Source organism: Phocoena sinus, chromosome 9, assembly GCF_008692025.1.
Source record: "Phocoena sinus isolate mPhoSin1 chromosome 9, mPhoSin1.pri, whole genome shotgun sequence".
Classification (NCBI taxonomy): Eukaryota; Metazoa; Chordata; class Mammalia; order Artiodactyla; family Phocoenidae; genus Phocoena; species Phocoena sinus.
The window spans coordinates 74,920,188-74,944,209 of record NC_045771.1 but is presented as its reverse complement, the minus strand read 5'-3'; the positions used below and the strand labels follow the sequence as shown (position 1 = coordinate 74,944,209).

The 24,022-nt window shown below is 41.7% G+C and overlaps 1 protein-coding gene across 3 annotated transcripts in view; it reads left to right on the top strand.

Moving 5' to 3' along the window:
- Positions 1 to 287: 287 nt before the first annotated feature.
- The window catches only part of CDCA7L (cell division cycle associated 7 like), a 52,370-nt gene continuing 28,635 nt past the window's right edge, over positions 288 to 24,022 (top strand). Inside the window, exon 1 of one of the 3 annotated variants that reach the window (XM_032643362.1) lies at positions 288 to 706. In XM_032643362.1, coding sequence (XP_032499253.1) covers positions 683 to 706 — 24 coding nt within the window. In that variant the 5' untranslated portion in view covers positions 288 to 682. The remainder of the gene's footprint in view (positions 707 to 24,022) is intronic. The other 2 variants (XM_032643359.1, XM_032643358.1) reach the window with 2 other exon arrangements.

Below are 24,022 nucleotides of genomic sequence, written 5' to 3'. Positions count from 1 at the left end.
AACAGACCGTTTAAAGTTCCGGGGGGGGGGGGCTGCAATTCCCGACCCCCCGGGGGCCTTGGTTGCCAGTTTTGCAAAGCGTACCCCGAAGCGAATGTTTTGAGAGGCGTCAGAACCCCGCCCCTTTACAACTACAAAACAAGTTCTGGGGCAGCCCTAAAACGCTTTCCCGGATCAGAGACACCGATCGCCGCAGAGGCTCTGCGCTCCAGGGTACTACCTGGAACAAACCCTGCAAAGATTCGGCGGGCGCCGCAGCCGAGCGTGCCAGCAGGAGGCTGCGCCGGGACTGCCCCCTCTCATTTCTCCCGCGCAAAACCGGGCCGGACGGCTCCACTCCCTCCCTCCACTGCAGGGGGGAGACCGGCGCCCCCAGATTGGCAGCCACCCCTGGTGGCTCCCAGCTGCAGCCCTTCTTGCGCCGCCTGCAAAGTGAAGTTCACCGGTCGCGAAGTGTGGGTCCTGTAAGAGGAGCCTCGAGGGCTGGCGCCGCGGCGCCGAGTGGGCGGCGCGGGGCGCTCCCCCTGTCCCGGGCGCCGAGTGCGCCCCTCCCCCGGCCCGCCGGAGCTCCGGGCGGAGCGAGCGCGCTGCGCGGCCGCGGGCGACCTCCGTGCGCGGCCCCGTGGCGAGCGAGGCTCCCGTGGCCGCGTGCTGGGAGGAGGCCGGAGCCCAGCGGGGAAGAATGGAGTTGGCGACTGGCTCGCAGGTGAGGATCTGGCCGCCCGCCGCAGCCCCGACGCACCCTCGGCCTGCCTTCCCTTTGCGCTTGGCCCTGTGCCCCGCCTTGGGCTGGAAACGTGGCCCTCGGCTGCCGCGTTGTGGATCGGGCGCGCCCAGTCCCGCCGACGCCGGAGCGGGCACGCCCCGCAGGTGTGTGCGGTGTTTACGGTTGTGCCACCTGGAGCGGAGAGGCCGGGTGCCGCCGCACGCGGGCGCTCGCCGCTGGCCCGGGTGGGGCCTCGGGGTAGTCCGCTGGGTCGCTGCGGCCGCGAGCCCCGGGAGCGGATGAACTCTAGGGCAGTGCCGGCGGGGAGGCCGCAGCGGCGCAGCGACTGCGTTTGCGGTGCTCGTGGGACTGGGGGAGGGGGAAGCTTTTTCGGTGCGCGCCCCCCACTTTCTCCGGCATTGGCATGGAGATGAGTTTAAGTGTGATTTTCTGAAAAAGCATAGTCGAGAGTCGGGCCAATTCAACTTGGATAATGGGGTTTAAAAAGTGTTGCTTTTGTATTTGTTCTAGAACTTTTGGAAATGTTTTTAAGGAACTTGTAACCGTTTGGGGGAACTGGCAGCGTTATTAGACCAGGTTAAAAAACAAAAAGCCCCAAGCTCCCAAACCGTGTATACAGCACCACCGCAGGTACCCATTATGGTTTTAACTAGGTCTTAAAAATCTCATTAACAAGCTCCCCAAAATTACAATGGGTGGTGGGAAGTGGACTTAGCTTCAGTTTTCTTTTTTACTTTTTAAAAGCGCTTTTCTCTACTTTCTAGTAATGAATATACATAATTTATGCAGAGGTAAGCAATAAAAACTTTTTCAAACGAACTAAAAATAAACCTTTTAGAAAGGAAGCAGCTTCTAGGAGCCCGAGAGATGCTTTGTATGAGGGTTGGGTTTTTTCTTGCTTTTGTGAGCGCTTCTGACTCACTGCTTCCACCTTACCTTTGGCTAGTGTTTATCTCCTTTCTCCACCTGGGTGCTGGGCATCCGCAGGATTTGGGAGAGGCGAAGCGACCGGGGCCCAGCTGCCCAGCTGCCGGGGTGGCCGGTGGTGCCTGAGCCCGTGACGCTGTCACCTGCCTGGGTCTGGCGGCACATTAGAGACCAAGCCACTAATGGTCGTTTTGGCCATTTGGTGATTTCTGAAAGGCTTCCTGAAAGTGGACACTTGAGAAGAATCTATTGTGGATGTTTAAGAGAAAGAGTATTTTTTGAATTTCTCCAATTAAGTGAGGTATTAAAAGCAAGGAAAACAAACTTAAGAAGTGATGGGACAGGCTTAGTTATTGTTTTAGATTTTGCCACTGACATTTACCATATAATTAGTATCCTAGGCTTTTAGGAGGTTTGGGTTTCTCCAGGATTTGAACCCTTCTGGAAGGAGCTTGTGAATTTCATCAGTAAATGTATCTTGATGATGTATCATTCCTGAAACATGTTGTTCTGGTGGTGCTGCGTCACCCACTACTTACATACACAGTTCCTGCTTAAGAAATTTAAAATGGGGCTTCCCTGGTGGCGCAGTGGTTGAGAGTCCGCCTGCCGATGCAGGGTACGCGGGTTCGTGCCCCCGTCTGGGAGGATCCCACATGCCGCGGAGCAGCTGGGCCCGTGAGCCATGGCCGCTGAGCCTGCGCGTCCGGAGCCTGTGCTCTGCAACGGGAGAGGCCACAACAGTGAGAGGCCTGCGTACCGCAAAAAAAAAAAAAAAAATAATTAAAATGTCCCAGAATGTTTAGTTGGAGATGAACATTTTATTGTCAAATAATGAGGCTAACTTTTGGTAGCTCTAAAATGTTAAGTAAACTATTTACCATGTGGCGGTAAGCCACAAATTATATCTGACCCATTATGCACCCATTAGGGCAGATTACTTTTGTAAGATGATCAGGTTTGTTCCCCCTGCCCTCGTCAAAAGACCTCCTAATTGACAGGGCAAATTAAGATGTGTGAGGAGTTTTCCAGTGGAGATGTTCCTGTTCATAATTTAAGTGTGGGCGTATTATAGCCTCCTTAATTTAAATGAGTGGAGAGTGGTTTTACCGGGTGGGCAGGTGACTGCGAATAAGAGCACTTAATGAACACATCAGGCCCAGCAGGATGTTAAGTTCGTGTGGTTCTTCTCTGTACCTCAGCCTTATGCATAAAGCAGTGTGATGAACGGCCTGAAGCGGCATGAGTGCACACTGAAGGAAGGCTCAGCCCAGTGTGCAGTGGGTTTTAATCTAACGCCTACAGCAGATATAATTTCCATCCCTTGTAAGGTATAGAGCTGGAAGGGGCTTTAGTAAAGCCTCTTAGGCCCGATGTTATGAGTAACGGGAACTAGGCAGGGAGGAGACAAGAAATTCGTTTCAACTCTGAACTCCTTTCTAGCCTCTGCTTTTCTGCAGCCTTAACAGTGTGTCAGATTTGATGTCCTCTGACAGTGATCACACCTCCCCTGGGCTCTAGTCCTTGTTGGGCTGACCACTGTGTCTTTGTGCTTTTGTATTGAATGATAGGAATAATGGCCAGTAAAGATGAGGGGATGGTCCCTTACTGAGAGCGCTCAGCAGTGAAGCTTGCAGGAGCTGGAGGATGGGACTGCCTCAGCTTCCTAGCAGAGAGGCTGGGAGGTCCTGAATGTCAGTGTAGTCCTTTTACTGTCTTCTACTGCTAGGGTGCAGGTTGGACCCTTAGAGAAGGAAATGATGCTAAATGTTCTCGTGAATATGCGTGGAACATGCTGCTTGGAGGAGAAAAGGCATTTTTCTGATAGTTACCTCACAGCCACAGAGTGTACCCATCTGATCCTGTGGCTTAAAATGTGTGCCCAGGGCTTCCCTGGTGGCGCAGTGGTTGGGAGTCCGCCTGCCGATGCAGGGGACACGGGTTCGTGCTCCGGTCCGGGAAGATCCCACATGCCGCGGAGCGGCTGGGCCCGTGAGCCATGGCCACTGAGCCTGCGTGTGAGAGTCCTGCGTACCGCAAAAAAATAAAAATAAAAAATAAAAAAATGTATGCCCAGAGCCCCAGAAACTGGTCACAGAGGGGGGTCATTTGTGACTTCTTAGAAGGCCAGCACATTCGTCGTTATGATGTACTGCTGACCTCCCATCCATAAAAGAGCTGAATTCTCAGTGATCAGGAGAAACCTCAGATAGCACAGCAATTCCGATCTGGTCAGGTACACAGGACAGAAAACCGTAAGATACTTATGTGACTTAAAACAGTTTAGGAACAGGACAGTAAGTTAACAAAAAAGTTCAATAAAGCCATTCGAATAGAGTAGTCTAGGCGTCCTAGTTTTACATCGCCCTTGAGAGTTCTCTATTACTCTCTTCGAGCTGTAGTTTAGACTTTTTACATCCAAGGTACAGTTTTGTTTTGTAAAGGACGTAGCTTTATGCATCAAAGTGGAATTGATGCAGGCTACTTGGGGAGGGATTGAGGTAAGAAAATATTTTGGGGACCATTTCCTTTTCCTTTTGAAAAGCAGTGGTTTGTGAATGTTTTTAAACAGGACCATTCAGAGGCACAGTAGGCATCTCGCTGAAGTTAACGTGCATGATAGTTTTCTTCCATAGTGGTAAATGCCAGCACCCTGTGTATAGTGCAGAAATAGGTTGTGGAGTCTCACAGTGAAAGGGACCAGAACTTTAGTTCCAGTAGTTGATGGCTTCCTGCCTGTTTTTCTTCATGATCGTCAGCTTATGCCAGAAGGCCCCCTGACTGGGTTAGTCCATTTGTCAGATGTCCTTTCAGCACCGACTGTGTGCTAGATATTATGTCAGTTATGGTGGAAGAAACAAAGACAGAAAACGCTGTTCGTTCCCCAGCCCCCCGCCATCAGAGGTCACCCTGGAACTCCTTGCCTCTTCTGCCTTTGCCAGAACTCAGCTGGCTCCTGCCCTGAGCTATAGGGACCTAGGTAGCCTTGGGTTTTGGGGATGGGAGAAGACCTTAAGAGTCATCCTTCCCCAGGCCCCCAACCCACCCCGCATCCTCCAAGGAAGGGAAATGATCAATTCCTTTTAAAAGTCATGCTGTGCTAGGTACTTAATATTAACAGATTTAATCCTCACTGTAGTTCTCTGAAGTAGGTTGTATTATCTGCACTTTAAAGATAAGCCTAATAGAGTGATTTGCTCAGGGCAGCCTGGCAAGGAAGGAGCCGAGCCAGAATTCTGTCTCCAGAGCCGGGGCTTGACTTGCTGCTATAATCACCAGGTCTTGGCAGGTCACACAACTTTCGCTGAAATGTTGTGAGGCTAGAAATCCTTCCTCAACTTACATTGCCGTTGCGATTAGCAAGGACACACCAAGTTTAACCAACTATTAAAATAGAAGGGGATGTCAGCGCTTTGGGGTTTTCTTACGATACCTTTACCCCTCCTTTTTAAAGAGAAGGGCTGGGGTGTTAGCAGCAGCTGGTCTGGTTCTTTTTAAGGAACTGGACAAGTTATGCTTTGAGTAGGATTCTTTGGATGCTGTTTGTAAAAGTCAGCTTGGGAATATGAATAAGATCCACACAGTTTTTACATAGGAATGACTTTTAGAGGAATTTTGTATTGTGCAGGTAATACGCTGTTCATAGAAGCTGAAAAGGAAACAAAAATTGAACTATTCTACGTCTCTACTCCCTGAGCATCATTTTCTAGACATTTTCCATTCAGTGTTTGCCTGTGTCCAAGTCACCATTTTTGGTTAACTCTTATAGTATGATTGCTGTTTGAATTCTGCTTTCTTTAGCACTGTCAGTACTATTTTTCTGAGTAGCTTGGAGGTTTTTATGGTTTTCATTTTCAACGACTGTATAATGTTTCATTCAGCTGTGTACTTTATGTTGAAAAGTTTTAAATTATTAACAAATAAATTTAAGAAACTTTGCAATGAATGTCTTGGGGTGGTACATACCGTATGCCCTGGGTTGAAGTCAACACCGTTTTTAATTGCTGCTTCCCTGTCATGTACTTACTATCTAGTAGAATGTGCGAGATTTTCAATAGATGGGAACCTCTCACGTATTTTTTTCCTAAGGCATTTCCCCATTTGTTTTGCTGTATTAGCTGAGAGAAGGCACTTTTTGCCCAGGTTAGAATCAGGACTCATGAAAACTAACCTGAAATAATGACTGTTTTCGTCCTGAACTTAGAGCCTCTAAGTTAAGCTTTCTTTGGTCTTGCTTATTTTAACTATAAATCATCTCCTAGATGGCATTCCCGAAAATGTGTGTTCATTGAAGTTCGGATGTCCAAAGGTCAGACAGTAGGTTCACTCATTATAAAGTGGTTACTGAGAGCTAAAAAAAAAGAAACTATTTCTTCGTGTGGGTGCTGGTTATAATGGGTAGGTGCAGTTTGTAAAACTTCACCAAGCTCTGCACTTACGATCTAGGCATGTTCTGGTTGCATGTTGCACTTAAAACGTTAACAAAGTAGCGTATCGAATACCAAAGTAGGAAGTATGAGGTCTGAGGACTGTGCTTCTGCAGAGCCCAGGCTACCAGGTGTGTGGTGACACCTTCCCAGGTGTCTCGTGTCCTGCCAGTTGAACCCATATCCTCAGGGCTGGACGTGGTCCAGGGGTCCCTCCCCACAAACCCCCTCTCCCGTTCCCCCAAACCCTCCATAGCAGCAGCACTGCTGTGTGGGCAGCCCCCCATATTTAAGCTCTGCTACTGGAGGATCCTATGGACCTGGCGAGTGAGCTCTGGCCTTTGAGTCTTTTGGCACAAGGCCTGGCCCTCCCTCAGCTGCCTGCTGGTAGAACTCCTCCTCTGTTAGGAGGGCCCAGGATTTACCCCAGGGCAATGGTTGATCACCCAAAATCACGTGGCAGGCCAAAGTGATAATTATCCCTGTGTGTGAAGGGCCTGGCGTATCATAGCTGTTAAATGTTTGTTGAATTTTTTAAGAGAGATGGTTTAGGGTTGTCAATGTATAGTGAGTGCAGGCATGAGTTATGACAAGCTGGAGCAGGGCTTCTGGCAATTTTCACTTGGACTAACTAATGGTGGAGGCCAGTTTGTACCTGTTCCAGAGGCCTGGAGGTGTGCAGTCCCACCCTGCCTGTGCAGGAGATTTTCTCATTAATCTCCAGTTTTGTCTTTAAAAGTCATGCCTATTCCGTGATACATTTTTATTTGTTTTAATACAAAAATGCTATTTTAAACTATTCTTGTGGGGAAAAAAGTCTCCTCCCCTGTCCCACCTGTGGTTCTGAGAGCCCTCAGGCTGTCACTGAGCTCCCCAGCTTAAGGAATGGAACTGCCAAGTATAGAATTTAGCAAACAAACCTTTAATGAACACTGAAAGAGGAAAGATATCCCCTTGCCCTGTCCTCCGCCCCACACTATCTTTTCCCTTAAAGCTCCGTGACTCTGAGGGTGTTTAAGATGGGGGGAAACTTTCACTGATACTGAATTCCCTAAAAATATTTTTTAATGCAAAATGGCTAGTGCCCTTTATTTTGTTCTCCATTAGCATTGGTTTAAAATGGAAAGTTAAGAAAAAGTACATTTAACTATCATCTTTTTTTTAATTTAAATTTTTTATTGAAGTATAGTTGTTTTAAAGTGTTGTGTTAGTTTCTGAGGTACAGCAAACGTGATTCAGTTATACGTATATATATTCTTTTTCATATCTTTTTCCACTATGGTTTATTATAGGATATTGAATATTGTTCCCTGTGATGAACAGTAGGACCTTGTTGCTTATCTGTTTTATATACATTTTATTATATATATTTTCATATAATATTTGCCAATCCCAAAGCCTTAATTTATCCTTCCCCCACCACCCATTTTCCCCTTTGGTAACCATAAGTTTGTTTTCTATGTCTGTGAGTCTGTTTCTGTTTTGTAAATAAGTTTATTTATGTCATATTTTAAATTCCACGTAAAAATGATATCATGGTATTTGTGTTTTTCTAACTTACTTCACTTAGTATGATAATCTCTAGGTCCATCCATGTTGCTGCAAATGGCATTATTTCATTCTTTTTTGTGGCTGAGTAATATTCCATTGTATATATGTACCATACTTTATCCGTTCATCTGTTGATGGATGTTTAGGTTGTTTCTATGTTTTGGTTATTGTGAATAGTGCTGCTATGAACATAGAGATGCATGTATCTTTTTGAATTATAGTTTTGTCCAGATATATGCCCAGGAGTGGGATTGCTGGATCATATGGTAATTCTATTCTTAGTTTTCTGAGGAACTTCCGTACTGTTCTCCATAGTGGCTGCACCAGTTTACATTCCTGCCTACCACACCCTCTCCAGCATTAGTTATTTGCAGACTTTTTAAAGATGGGCATTCTGACCAGTGTGAGGTGACCACCTCACTGTAGTTTTGATTTGCATTTCTCTAACAGTTACCGATGCTGAGCATGTTTTCATGTGCCTGTTGGCCATCTGCATGTCTTCGTTGGTGAAATGTCTATTTAGGTCTTCTGCCCATTTTTTGATTGGGTTGTTTGTTTTTTTGATATTGAGTTATATGATCTGTTATTATATTTTGGAAATTAGACCCTTGTCAGTCACATCATTTGCAAATATTTTCTCCCATTGTGTAGTCTGTCTTATTGTTTTCTTCATGGTTTCTTTTGCTGTGCAAAAACTTACAAGATTATTTAGGTCCCATTTGTTTAATTTTTTTCATTTGTTTTTTCATTTGTTTAATTTTTTTAACTTATTTTTTTAACATCTTTATTGGAGTATAATTGTTTACAATGGTGTGTTAGTTTCTGCTTTAAAACTAGTGAATCAGCTGTACATATACATATATCCCCATATCTCCTCCCTCTTGCATCTTCCTACCACCCTCCCTATCCCACCCCTGTAGGTGGTCACGAAGCGCCAAGCTGATCTCCCTGTGCTATGCTGCTGCTTCCCGCTAGCTATCTAGTTTACATTTGGTAGTGTATATGTATGTCAATGCCACTCTCTCACTTTGTACTAGCTTACCCTTCCCCCTCCCCGTGTCCTCAAGTCCATTCTCCATGCCTGTGTCTTTATTCCTGTCCTGCCCCTAGTTTCTTAAGAACCACTTTTTTTTTTAAGATTCCATATATATGTGTTAACATACTGTATTTGTTTTTCTCTTTCTGACTTACTTCATTCTGTATGACAGATTCTAGGTCCATCCGCCTCACTACAAATAACTCAGTTTCATTTCTTTTTATGGCTGAGTAATAGTCCATTGTATATATGTGCCACATCTTCTTTATCCAGTCATTTGTCATTGGACACTTAGGTTGCTTCCATGTCCTGGCTTTTGTAAATGGAGCTGTAATGAACATTGTGGTACATGTCTCTTTTTGAATTATGGTTTTCTCAGGGTATATGCCCAGTAGTGGGATTACTGGGTCGTATGGTAGTTGTATTTGTAGTTTTTTAAGGAACCTCCATACTGTTCTCTATAGTGGCTCTATCAGTTTACATTCTCACCAGCAGTGCAACAGGGTTCCCCTTTTTTCCACACCCTCTCCAGCTTTTATTGTTTGTAGATTTTTTGATGATGGCCATTCTGACCAGTGTCAGGTGTTACCTCATTGTAGTTTTGATTTGCATTTCTCTAATGATCAGTTATGTTGAGCATCCTTTCATGTGTTTGTTGGCAATCTGTATATCTTCTTTGGAGAAATGTCTATTGAGGTCTTCTGCCCATTTTTGGATTAGGTTGTTTTTTTCATATTGAGCTGCATAAGCTGCTTGTAAATTTTGGAGATTAGTCCTTTGTTTGCAACCCTCCCATTCTGAGGGTTGTCTTTTTGTCTTGTTTATGGTTTCCTTTGCTATGCAAAGGCTTTTAAGTTTCATTAGGTCCCATTTGTTTGTTTTTATTTCCATTTTTCTAGGAGGTGGGTCCAAAAGGATCTTGCTGTTATTTATGTCATGGAGTGTTCTGCCTGTGTTTTCCTCTAAGAGTTTTATAGTGTCTGACCTTACATTTAGGTCTTTAATCCGTTTTGAATTTATTTTTGTGTATGGTGTTAGGGAGTGTTCTAATTTCATTCTTTTACACGTAGCTGTCCAGTTTTCCCAGCACCACTTATTGAAGAGGCTGTCTTTTCTCCATTGTATATTCTTGCCTCCTTTATCAAAGATAAGGTGGCCATGTGAGCATGGGTTTATCTCTGGGCTTTCTCTCCTGTTCCACTGATCTACTATTTCTGTTTTTGTGCCAGTACCATACTATCTTGATTACTGTAGCCATTGTAGTATAGTCTAAAGTCAGGGAGCGTGATTTCTCCGGCTCTGTTTTTCTTTCTCAAGATTGTTTTGGCTATTTGGGGTTTTTTGTGTTTCCATACAAATTGTGAAATTTTTTGTTCTAGTACTGTGAAAAATGCCATTGGTAGTTTGATAGGGATTGCATTGAATTTGTAGCTAGCTTTCTTTAGTATAGTCATTTTCACAACATGGACTCTTCTAATTAAAGAACATGGTATATCTCTCCATCTGTTTGAATCCTTAATTTCTTTCATCAGTGTTTTATGGTTTTCTGCATACAGGTCTTCTGCCTCCTTAGGTAGGTTTATTCCTAGGTATTTTATTCTTTTTGTCGTAATGGTAAATGGAAGTGTTTCCTTAATTTCTTTTTCAGATTTTTCATCATTAGTGTATAGGAATGCAAGAGACTTCTGTGCGTTAATTTTGTATTCTGCTACTTTACCAAATTCATTGATTAGCTCCAGTAGTTTTCTGGTAGCATCTTTAGGATTGTCTATGTATAGTATCATGTCATCTGCAAACAGTGATAGTTTTACTTCTTTTCCGATTTGGATTCCTTTTATTTCTTTTTCCTCTCTGCTGTGGCTAAAACTTCTAAAACTGTGTTGAATAATAGTGGTGAGAGTGGGCAACCTTGTCTTGTTCCTGATCTTAGTGGAAATGATTTCAGGGTTTCACCATTGAGAACGATGTTGGCTGTTGGTTTGTCATATACGGCCTTTATTATGTTGAGGTAAGTTTCCTCTATGCCTACTTTCTGGAGGGTTTCTATCATAAATTGGTGATGAATTATATCGAAAGCTTTTTCTGCATTTATTGAGATCATCATCTGGTTTTTCTCTTTCAGTTTGTTATTATGGTTTATCACATTGATTGATTTGCGTATATTGAGGAATTCTTGCATTCCTGGGATAAACCCCTGTTGATCATGGTGTTGATCCTTTTAATGTGCTGTTGGATTCTGTTTGCTAGTATTTTGTTGAGGATTTTTGCATCTGTGTTCATCAGTGTTATTGGCTTGTAGTTTTCTTTTTTTGTAACATCTTTGTCTGGTTTTGGTATCAGTGTGATGGTGGCCTCACAGAATGAGTTTGGGAGTGTTCCTCCCTCTGCTATATTTTGGAAGACATTGAGAAGGATAGGCGTTAGCTCATCTCTAAATGTTTGGTAGAATTCGCCTGTGAAGCCATCTGGTCCTGGGCTTGTGTTTGTTGGAAGATTTTTAATCACAGTCTCAATTTCAGTGCTTGTGGTTGGTCTGTTCATATTTTCTATTTCTTCCTATTTCAGTCTCAGAAGGTTGTGCTTTTATAAGAATTTGTCCATTTCTTCCAGGTTGTCCATTTTATTGGCATAGAGTTGCTTATAGTTATCTCTCATGATCCTTTGTATTTCTGCAGTGTCAGTTGTTACTTCTCCTTTTTCATTTCTAATTCTATTGATTTCAGTCTTCTCCCTTTTTTCTTGATGAGCCTGGCTAATGGTTTATCAATTTTGTTTATCTTCTCAAAGAACCAGCTTTTAGTTTTTTTGATCTTTGCTATCGTTTCCTTCATTCCTTTTTCATTTATTTCTGATCTGATATTCATGATTTCTTTCCTTCTGATAACTTGGGGGGTTTTTTGTTCTTCTTTCTCTGATTGCTTTAAGTGTAAGGTTAGGTTGTTTATTTGAGATGTTTCTTGAGGTAGGATTGTATTGCTATAAAGTTCCCTCTTAGAACTGCTTTTGCTGCATCCATAGGTTTTGGGTCATCATGTTTTCATTGTCATTTGGTTTTAGGCATTTATTGATTTCCTCTTTGATTTCTTCAGTGATTTCTTGGTTATTTGGTAGCCGTGTGTTTGTATTTTTTACAGATTTTTTTCCTGTAATTGGTACCTAGTCTTATAGCGTCATGGTCGGAAAAGATACTTGATACGATTTCAGTTTTTGTAAATTTACCAAGACTTGATTTGTGACCCAAGATGATCTGATCTATCCTGGAGAATGTTCCATGAACACTTGAGAAGAAAGTGTATTCTGTTTTTGGATGGAACGTCCTGTAAGTATCAATTAAGTCCATCTTGTTTAATGTGTCATTTAAAGCTTGTGTTTCCTTATTTATTTTCATTTTGGATCATCTGTCCATTGGGGAAAGTGGGGTCTTAAAGTCCCCTACTATGATTGTGTTCCTGTCGATTTCCCCTTTTATGGCTGTTAGCATTTGCCTTATGTATTGAGGTGCTCCTATGTTGGGTGCATAAATATTTACAATTGTTATATTTTGTTTTTTGATTGATCTCTTGATCATTGTGTAGTGCCCTTCTTTGTTTCTTGTAATAGTCTTTATTTTAAAGTCTGTTTTGTCTGATATGAGTATTGCTACTTCAGCTTTCTTTTGATTTCCATTTGCCTGGAATATCTTTTTCCATCCCTTCACTTTCAGTCTGTATGTGTCCCTAGGTCTGAAATGGGTCTCTCGTAGACAGCATATATACGGGTCTTGTTGTATCCATTCAGCCAGTCTGTATTGTTTGTTTAGTTGGAACATTTAATCCATTTACATTTAAGGTAGTTATTGATATGTATGTTCCTATTACCATTTTCTTAATTGTTTTGTGTTTGTTATCGTAGGTCTTTTTCTTCTCTTGTGTTTCCTGCCTAGAGAAGTTCCTTTAGCGTTTGTTGTAACACTGGTTTGGTGGTGCTGAATTCTCTCAGCTTTTGCTTGTCTGTAAAGGTTTTAATTTCTCCGTCGAATCTGACTGAGGTCCTTGCTGTAGAGTAATCTTGGTTGTAGATTTTTCCCTTTCGTCACTTTAAATATGTCCTGCCACTCCCTTCTGGCTTGCAGAGTTTCTGCTGAAAGATCAGCTATTAACCTTATGGGTATTCCCTTCTATGTTATTTGCTGCTTTTTCCTTGCTGCTTTTAATATTTTTTCTTTGTATTTAATTTTTGATAGTTTGATTAACATGTGTCTTGGCGTGTTTCTCCTTGCATTTATCCTGTATGGGACTCTCTGCGCTTTCTGGACTTGATTGATTATTTCCTTTCTCATATTAGGGAAGTTTCAACTATAATCTCTTCTAATATTTTCTCAGTCCCTTTCTTTTTTTCTTCTTCTTCTGGGACCTCCTATAATTTGAATTTTGGTGCGTTCAGTGTTGTCCCAGAGGTCTCTGAGACTGTTCTCAATTCTTTTCATTCTTTTTCCTTTATTCTGCTTTCTGGTAGTTATTTCCACTATTTTATCTTTCAGGTCACTTACCCGTTCTTCTTCCTCAGTTATTCTGCTATTGATTCCTTCTAGAGAAGCTTTCATTTCTTTTATTGTGTTGTTCATCATTGTTTGTGTTTACTCTTTAGTTCTTTTAGGTCCTTGTTAAATGTTTCTTGTATTTTCTCCATTCTATTTCCAAGATTTTGGATCATATTTACTATCATTACTCTGAATTCTTTTTCAGGTAGACTGCCTGTTTCCTCTTCATTTGTTTGATCTGGTGGGTTTTTACCTTGTTCCTTCGTCTGCTATATATTTCTGTCTTCTCATTTTGCTTAACTTACTGTGTTTGGGGGTCTGCTTTTTGCAGGCTGCAGGTTCGTAGTTCCCGTTGTTTTTGGTGTCTGCTGCCAGTGGTTAAGTTTGGTTCACTGGGTTGTGTAGGCTTCCCGGTGGAGGGGACCGGTGCCTGTGTTTTCGTGGATGAGGCTGGATCTTGTCTTTCTGGTGGGTAGGGTCACATCTGGTGGTGTGTTTTGGGGTGTCTGTGACCTTATTATGATTTTAGGCAGTCTCTCCGCTAATGTGTAGGGTTGTGTTCCTGTCTTGGTAGTTGTTTGGCATAGGGTGTCCAGCACTGTAGCTTGCTGGTTGTTCAGCGGGGCTGGGTCTTAGCATTGAGATGGAAATCTCTGGGAGAGCTTTCGCCATTTGATATTACATGGAGCCAGGAGGTCTCTGGTGGACCAGTGTCCTGAACTCAGCTCTCCCACCTCAGTGGCTCAGGCCTGACACCTGGCCGGAGCAGCAAGACCCTGTCAGCCACACGGCTCAGAAGAAAAGGGAGAAAAAATAAATAAAATAAAATAAACAAATTATTTAAATAAAAACTTTTTAAGTATTATTAAAAATAAAAAAGTAAAAGAGTAATAAAAAAAGAAAAAGAAAGAAAGAAGAGAGCAACCAAACCTAAAAGCAAATCCACCAATGATAACAAGTACTAAAAACTATACTAAAAAAAAGGACAGATAGAATCCTAGGACAGATGGTAAAAGCAAAGCTATACAGACAGAAACACACAAAGAAACATACACACTCAGAAAAAGAGAAAAAGAAGAAAAAATATATATGTATATTAAAAATAAAAAGGAAGGCAGCAACCAAGTCAATAAACAAATCTACCATTGATAATAAGCTCTAAATACTAAACTAAGGTAAACATAAAACCAGAAGCAAACTAGATGCAGAAAGCAAACCCAAAGTCTACAGTTGCTCCCAAAGTCCACCACCTCAGTTTTGGGATGATTCGTTTTCTGTTCAGGTATTCCACAGATGCAGGGTACATCCAGTTGACTGTGGAGATTTAATCCACTGCTCCTGAGGCTGCTGGGAGGAATTTCCCTTTCTCTTCTTTGTTCACACAGCTCCCGGGGTTCAGCTTTGGATTTGGCCCAGCCTCTGCTTGTAGGTCGCCTGAGGGCGTCTGTTCCCCACCCAGACAGGACGGGGTTAAAGGAGCAGCTGATTTGGGGGCTCTGGCTCACTCAGGCCGGAGGGAGGGAGGGGTACGGAATGCGGGTGAGTCTGTGGCGGCAGAGGCCGGCGTGACGTTGCACCAGCCTGAGGAGCGCCGTGTGTTCTCCCTGGGAAGTTGTCCCTGGATCACAGTGCCCTGGCAGTGGCGGGCTGCACAGGCTCCCGGGAGGGGACGTGTGGAGAGTGACCTGTGCTCGCACACAGACTTCTTGGTGGCTGCAGCAGCAGCCTTAGCGTCTCATGCCCGTCTCTGGGGTCTGCACTGAGAGCCGTGGCTCATGCCCCTCTCTGGAGCTCGTTTAGGCGGTGCTCTGAACCCCTTCTCCTTGCACACCCTGAAACAATGGTCTCTTGCCTCTTAGGCAGGTCTAGACTTTTCCCGGACTCCCTCCCGGCTAGCTGTGGTGCACTAACCCCCTTCAGGCTGTGTTCACGCAGCCAACCTCAGTCCTCTCCCTGGGATCCGACCTCCAAAGCCCAAGCCTCAGCTCCTAGGCCCCGCCCACCCCGGTGGGTGAGCAGAGAAGCCTCTCAGGCTGGTGAGTGCTGGTTGGCACTGATCCTCTGTGTGGGGATCTCTCAGCTTTGCCCTCCGCACCCCTGTTGCTGTGCTCTCCTCCGTGGCTCCGAAGCTTCCCCCCTTCCACCTGCAGTCTCCGCCCGCGAAGGGGCTTCTAGTGTGTGGAAACTTTTCCTCCTTCACAGCTCCCTCCCACTGGTGCAGGTCCCGTCCCTATTCTGTTGTCTTTGTTTTCTTTTGCCCTACCCAGGTACGTGGGGAGTTTCTTGCCTTTTGGGAAATCAGGTCTTCTGCCAGCGTTCAGTAGGTGTTCTGTAGGAGTTGTTCCACATGTAGATGTATTTCTGTTGTATTTGTGGGGAGGAAGGTGATCTCCACGTCTTACTCCTCTGCCATCTTGAAGGTTCCTCCTCAGCTCTCCCCATTTGTTTATTTTTGCTTTTATTTCTATAACTTTGTGGGACTGAGTTAAGAAAACTTTACTACGATTTGCAGAGAATGTTTTGCCTATTTTCATTTCTAGGAGTTTTATGTTGTCATGTTTTATATTTAAGTCTTTACGCCATTTTGAGTTTATTTTTGTGTGTGGTGTGATGGTGTGTTTTAACTTCATTGATTTACATGTAGCTGTCCAGCTTTCCCAGCACCAATTGCTGAAGAGACTGTGTTTTCTCCATTGTATGTTCTTTCCTCCTTTGTTGAAGATTAATTGACCATAGATGTGTGGGTTTATTTCTGGGCTCTCTGTTCTGTTCCACTGATCCATATTTCTGTTTTTGTGCCAATACTGTGCTGCTGAAAATCATTGTTTGTTCTTAATTCTCTGTTTTTTTCTCACAATTGGTCCCAGGCATTTTTTATTGGGGGATTTAAAAAAATTAAAATAGTTGAAGCCAATGGGGTCTCATCCGGCCCATGGCCTCTTACAGAAGGCTTTCCTTACCTGACTTAAAAAGAAAAACAAAAACAAAAGAACACCTCATTCTCTTTTCCCACACTGACAGCTTCAAAAACTCACTGAAAAGAGCATCTAGTTGTCCTCGTGACCTTTATGGTAGCAAGTGGATCCTCTTCCCTGACTGTAATTAGGAGCTGAGAAAGGATACACTCTTAGGAGTGTGTACATTCACTGTGGCACAAAGCCAGGAGCCCAAGTGGTGTTGGCAGCCTGCACGGGCCAGCATCCCAGGGATCGTTTGGCGTGTTTTCCACTAGCAGGGCAGAAGTGTGTCAAGAGGATCCCTGTATAAAGGCTTCCGGAGCTGGGCTGTGGGATGAAGAGTTTCCCCCCTCATCCCTCAAAAGTGTGAAGATCTGTTCAGTACTTGTCTGCATTGAGCACACGGACACTAGCCTCCCCTGAAAGATGATGTTCCCTCTGCCTTGAGGTTCTCCAGACTCCTGCTTCCACCTGTGAATTTCCTGCAAGTCCTCTAGGCTGACTTTGTCCCACAGCTGTGTGGACGTGGCCGACCTCGAGGCTCTTAGAATTCTTCCTGACCATCGCCAAATGTCTGGGTCAGGTGCCCTCCTGGGCTGACCTCCCTGTTTGTATTTATCGCACCACATTGAAATTGACTATAGAGTGTGTCACCCCACCGTTATGACTCATTGCTCATCGGATCCCTTAGCATGGTGCCCGGCACATGTTGGTACAATTATACTCTGTAATCGCTTTGAATAATGAACATTGACATAGCGTGTTCTACTTCGCAGGATGCTTTCCAGTAATAGTTTGGAAGCCGTCAGAGCTCTGTACAAATATTCTTATTCTTTTCCTTCTGGGTAAATGGGAGGAGTGCACTTTCCTGGCCCCTGAGACAGGCAGAGCTACTTGATGTGCTCTGGCTGATGACATTTGAGCAGAAGTGTTGTGTGTCATGTCCAGGTGGAATTCTTTAAAGCCTGTGCATCATCTACCCCGTCTCCCTCCCCCTGCTTCTGCCTCTGCCTGTATTCCCGGTGGTGGAAGTTCTGTCACCTTGGATCCTGTGTGAGGACAGTGTGGAGTGGTTCATCGGGCTGGCCCGGCACAAACCTGTCATATGAACAAGAAGGAAGCCTTTCTTGCTGTAGACCGTTCAGACTTGGAGTTGTTTGCTGCTGCTTTATAACCTGCCCTGTCCTGACAGACACGCAAAGGCACACGTATTTCAATTTGGATTCACTCTGGTTGTCAACTGAGTGAACTGGGGTCGTGGTGGTAATAGAAATATGTGGGCTTCTTTTGGCTTGTCGTTGTGCGGTGGGGGGAATATGCCTGTTATTAAGTGGTTCAGAGTTCAGGGATGTTAAGTGCCCTGTGGCAGGTGGGGCAGGAGAGTCCTACAGGAAGAAGCCACCAAAATGTCAATAGCAGCTTGTTGAAAAACATAGAGCAGACTAGTCTGGTTGGATAATCAGTCTTTTAGAGTACAAAGAAATCTTAACATTGGCTTCACATTTCCTGTCTGCTGACCTTTCTGGAAAAGGAAATTACCCAGAACTTTCCAAGTGGTTTGGCTCACTTCCCTACCAGGACCTCTGCCAAAACTTCTGTTCCTTGGCTACCCTTCTGAATAACTATTCTAAACCCTAGACACAGACACGTCTATAAATTTCTTCCCACTTATATTTTCTCTTTTAAAAATAGCATTGATTTTTTTTTTCTTCTGCTTTTCTTATTGTGGTAGAATGTACATAACATAAATTTTACTATTTTAACCATTTTCAAGTGTATAATTCAGCGACATTAAGTACAGTCACATTGTTGTACAACCATCACTGCTATTCATATCCAGAGCTTTTTCGTCATCCTGAACTGAAACTCCATTCCCGTTAAACAATGTGCTTGGTTCCTCCTTCCCCCCAGCCTCTAGTAACCACCATTCTACTTTCTGTCTCTATGAATTTGACTATTCTAAGTACCTCTTATAACTGGAGTCATACAATATTTGTCCTTTCATGTCTGATGTTTTTCACTTAGCATAATGTTTTCAAGATTTATCTGTATTCAAAGATATATCAGAATTTCATTCTTTTTGAAAGCTGAATAATAATCCATTGTGTGTGTGTATGTGTATATATGTGTGTATATATATATATATATAAATGTACACACATACACACACACATACCACATTTTGTTCATCCATTCATCCATCCATGGACATCTGGGCTGTTTCTACCTGTTGGCTATCATTAATAATGCTGCTATAAATATTGGTATAAAATATGTTTGAATCGCTGCTTTCCATACTTTTGGGCGTATACCTAAAAGTGGAATTGTTGGATTGTATGGTAACTCTGTGTTTAAATTTTTTGGGAACTATCATATTGTTTACCACAGTGGCTGCACCGTTTTACATTCCTACTAACAGTGCACACATGTTCCAGTTTCTCCACGTACTCACCAACACTTATTTTCTAATTTTTTGATAATGACCATCCTTATGGGTGTGAAGTGATATCTCATTGTGGTTTTGATTTACATTTCCCTAAAGATTAGTGATGTTGAGCATCTTTTCGGCTGTTTTCTGGCCATCTGCATATATTTGGAGAACTGTTGTTCAAGTCCTTTGTTCATTTTTAAATTGGATTGTTTGTTTTGCTGTTGTTCAGCTGTATGAGTTCTTTGCATATTCTGGATATTAACCCTTTTTCATATAAATGATTTACAAGTATTTTCTCCCATTCTCTAGGTTGCCTTTTTCATTCTCTTGGTAGTGTCCTTTGGTGCAGAAAAGTTTTTAATTTTGATGAAGTCCGATTTATTTTTTTCCTGTTGTTGTCTCTGCCTTTGGTGTCATGTCCAAGTAATCATTGCTAAATCCAGTGTCATAAATTTTCCCTTCTATGTTTTCTTCCAAGAAAGAAAAGAGTTTTTATAGTTTTAGCTCTTACATTTAGATGTTTGATGCATTCTGAGTATTTTGTAGATGGTGTAAGGTGAGGATCCAACTTCATTCTTTGCATGTGGAATCCAGTTTTTCCAGCATCATTTGTTGAAAAGATTGTCCTTTCCCCATTGAACAGTCTTGGCATCTTTGTCAAAAATGATTTGACCATCTAGTCAAAAATCATTTCACCATCTAGTCAAGGGTTTATTTCTGGGCTCTCTATTCTGTTGCACTGATATAACTATCTGTCTTTATGCTACGACCATACTGTTTGGGGTAGTGTAGCTTTGTAGTAAATTTTTTTTTTTTTTTTGCGGTACGCGGGCCTCTCACTGTTGTGGCCCTTCCCGTTGCGGAGCACAGGCTCCGGACGCGCAGGCTCAGCGGCCATGGCTCACGGGCCCAGCCGCTCCGCGGCATGTGGGATCTTCCCGGACCGGGGCACAAACCCGTGTCCCCTGCATCGGCAGGCGGACTCTCAACCACTGCGCCACCAGGGAAGCCCTGTAGTAAATATTTAGATCAGTAAGTGTGAGTCTTCCAATGAAGTTCTTCATTTTGAAGATTGTTTTGATTTTTCAGGGCCCCTTGAGATTCCACATGAATTTTAAGAAGAGCTGTGATTCTGATGAGGATTGCACTGGGTATATAAATAGCTTTGGGTAGTACTGTCATCTAAACAATATTAAGTCTCCCAGTCTCTGAACACGTGATGTCTTTCCATTTATTTATGTCATCAGTAATTTCATTTAGTGATGTTGTATAGTTTTCAGTGTATAAATCTTTAGCCTTATGGCCCAAGATAATTCCTAAGGGTTTTTTGTTGTTGGTTTTTTTTTTGATGCTCTTATAAATGGAATTGTTTTCTTAATTTCCTTTTCGGATTGTTCATTGTTAGCATATAGAAATGCTACTGATTTGTATTCAGTTCGTTAATTAGTGCTAACAGTTTTTGTGGACTCTTTAGGATTTTCTACATAGATGGTCATGTCACCTGCCAATAGATAATTTTACTGCCTTCTTTCCAATTCAGATGCCTTTTATTTTTGTTGTATAATTGCTCTGATTAGAACTTCAAATGCTGTGTTGAATAGAAGTGGTGAAATTGGGTGTCCTTGTCCTGTTCCTGATCTTAGGGGAAAGCTTTCAGTCTTTCACCATTGAGTATGATATTAGTTGTGGGGTTGGTGATTGTTGAGTTTTTTTAAAAAGCATGAAAGTGTTTTGAATTTTGTCAGATGCTTTTCCTGCATCATTTGAGTTTTTTTTCCTTTCATCAGGTTAATGTAGTACATTACTTTGATCAATTTTCATATGTTGAATGATGCTGCATTGCAGAAGTATATCCCACTAGGTCATCTTGTATAGTCCTTTTACTGTGCTGCTGAATTTGGTTTGCTAGTATTTTGTTGAGGATTTTTGCATCATAAGGGATATTGCTTTGTACTTCTCTTGTAGGTTATTTGTCTGGCTTTGCTGTGAGGGTAATCCCAGCCTCATAGAATGAGTTAAGAGGTATTCTCTCTTCTTCAGTTTTTTTGAAGAGTTTGAGAAGGGTCTGTGTTAATTTTTCTTTAAATGTTAAACAGAATTCTGGTCCTGAGATACACCTTGTTGGGAGGTTTTTCATTGTTGATTCAAATCCTTACTGGTTAGAGGTCTTTTTAGGTTTTCTGTTCCTCAGGAATCAGTCTTGGAAGGTTGTGTGTTTTTAGGAATTTACCCATTTTATCTAGCTAGCCCAATTTGTTGACCTATAATTGTTCATAGTACTCTTTTATTATCCTTTTTATTTTTGCACAATTGATAGTAATGAACCCGCTTTATTTCAATAATTTGGATCTTCTGTCTTTTTTTCTCTTAGTCAATCTACCTAAAAGTTTGTCAATTTTGTTACTGTCATAGAACCAACTTTTGGTTTTACTGATTTTTCTCTATTGGTTTTTTATTCTTTATCTCTGCTGTAATCTTTGTTTCCTTCCTTCTGCTACCTTTGGGTTTATTAGCTGTACTTTTTCTAGTCCCTTGTGGTATAAAATTAGTTTGTTGGTTTTTTATATTAAGCAACAAACTTTGCTTCTTTTTTAATATAAATGTTTATAGCTATAAATTTCCTTCTTAGCATTGCTTTCTCTGCATCCCATAAGTTTTGGTATATTTTGCTTTTGCTTTCGTTTGTTTGAAAGTATTTTCTAATTTCCCTTGTGTTTTCTTCTTTGACCAACTGGTTGCTAAAGAGTGTTGTTTAATTTCCACTTATTTGTGAATTATCTAGTTTTTCTTCTGTTATTGATTTCTAGGTTTATTATGATTGGAAAGATAGTTTGTATGATCTTAATCTTTTAAATTTATATTCGTTTTGTGGTGTCACATATGGTCTGTCTTGGGGACTTTTCCATGTGCTCTTGAGGAAAATGTATATTCTGCTGTTGGAATGTTCTATATATGTCTGTTCTAGTTGGTTTATAAGGTTCAATTCCTTTTTCCTTATTGATCTTCTCTCTGGGTTTCTATACATTATTGAAAGTAGGGTATTGAGATCTCCAACTATTATTGTAGAACTATTTCTTTCAATTATGTCCATGTTTTCTTCATGTATTTTAAAGCTGTGATGTTTGGTTCGTACATATTTATAATTGTATCTTCTTGATGAGTTGACCCTTTTATCAATATGTAATGTTCTTTGTCTCTTATTATTAATTTTACTATTATTAGTTTTACTTATCTATTTTGATATTAGTATTGGTCTCTCTTTGGGTTATTACTTGCATTGGATATCTTTTTCCCTTCTTTCACTTTCAACCTGTTTGTTTTTAGATCTGAAGTAAACCTCTTGTAGACAGCATATGGTTGGATCCTGTTATTTAATACGTTCTGCCAATCTATATCTTTTGATTGTAGAGTTTAATCCATTTGTATTTAAAGTGATTACTGATGGAGAAGGACTTGACTTTTACCCTTTTGTTTTTTGTTTTCTGTGTATGTCTTTTGGCTTTCTTGACCCTCATTTCTTGAATTACTGCCTGTGTTTGTGTTTTGTTGATTTCTTTGTAGTGACATGTTTTGATTGTTTTCTCATTTCCTCTTGTGTGTATTCTGTAGATATTTTCTTTGTGGTTACCATGGGAGTTACCTATAACATTCTAAAATTAAAACAATCTAATTTGAATGATACCAATTTAACCTCAGTGGCATACAAAAGCTCTATTCCTATACAGCTCTGTCTCCCCCCTTTGTTGTTGTCACAAATGACATCTTTATGCATTGTGCAGCCATGAACATAGATTCGTGTTTTTTTAATTTTATAGAAAATAAAAAGTGGAGTTATAAAACAAATTTACAATGATACTGGGTTTTATATTTGTTTATGTATTTACCTTTACCTGAAAGCTTTGTATTTTGTATGGCTTTGAGTTACTGTCGTTTCATTTCAACCTGAAGGACTGCCTTTAGGATTTCTTGTGGGCAGGTCTAGTAGTAATGAAGTCTCTCAGTTTTTGTTTATCTGGTAATGTCTTAATTTCCACCTCATTTTTGAAGGACAGTTTTCCAGATACTGAATTCTTGGTTGACAGTTTTTACTTCCAGCACCTTGAATATGTCATTCCACTGCCTTCTGCCCTCCAAAGTTTCTGCTGAGCAATTAGTTGGTAATCTCATTGAGGATCCCTGTTGTTAGGCGTTGCTTTTCTCTTGCTGCTTTCAACATTCTCTTTTCTTTCAGCAGTTTGATTAAAATGTGCCTCAGTGTGGATCTCTTGGGTTTATCCTCCTTGGCATTTCTATAATTCATGTTTTTCATCAAATTTGGGGAATTTTTTTGCCATTATTTTGTCATATCTCTGATTCTTCTGCCTCATCATCAATCTGATTTTGTACTCCTCTAGGGAAATGTTCAATTTAGTTATTACATTTTCTCCAAAATTTCTGTTTCTTTTCCTTTTTATAATGTATGTCTCTTTATTGATATCATCCTTTTGCTTATAAATCATTTTCTTGATTTACCCTAGCTCTTTGTGTTTTCTCTTTGCTCTTTGAGCATATTTAAGGCAGTTGCCTTTGTCTAGTGAGTCCCCAGTCTGTGCTTCCTTAGGGACATCTGTTTCTACCTATTATTTTGTTCCTTTCAATTTTGTTTCTTTGTATGCCTTTGCTCTTTGTCAAAAGTTGGGTATTTGAGAAACTGCCACCTTTTCCAGTGTTTGAAGACTGGCTGTATGCCAGGAAAACCATTCAGTGATTGGCTGGCCATGCTCCGAGTCCAGAAGCGTAAGGTTTTCTCACATCTTTTTTGAGAATGTATCTGTTGGGCCTGTGTGTGGCTTTCTCAATTCTCCCATATACACAGCTTCTTTTGAATGTCTTAATTTCCCAAGAAGTTTTACCCAACCTTCTCCTTGGAGTTTTAGATGGACTGTTGTATTTCTCCATGCATAAACTCTCATCCCAGGCATCTGCAGGTCTGTAGTCCCCCGCAGATTTTGTGAGCAATGGCTGGAGCTTTTCCTCACCTGAGACTGAGTTAGGTGAGACAGGGACCATCAGGCAGCCTTCTAACCCTTGACTGGTTAGAATGTTGCAGTCAGTGTCTGCTTTGCTCCCTGCAGTTTAAGGGAACTGGAAACTAGGCTCAGCATCCTCCAGACCAGAAGTTGCCTTGTGAAGGGGGCGGATGAAGGTGAGTATAAACGCCATGTAAGTTCCTGCCATTCTGAAGGTGAATGTTTCTTTTCTTTTAAAAAATTTTTGTTTTATATTGCATTACAGTTGATTCACAATGTTGTGTTAGTTTAAGGTGTACAGCAGAGTGATTCAATTATACATATATATGTATCTATTGTATTTCAAGTTCTTTTCCATTTAGGTCATTGTAGAATATTGAGCACAGTTCCCTGTGGTATACAGTAGGTCTTTGTTGATTACCAGTTTTAAATATAGCA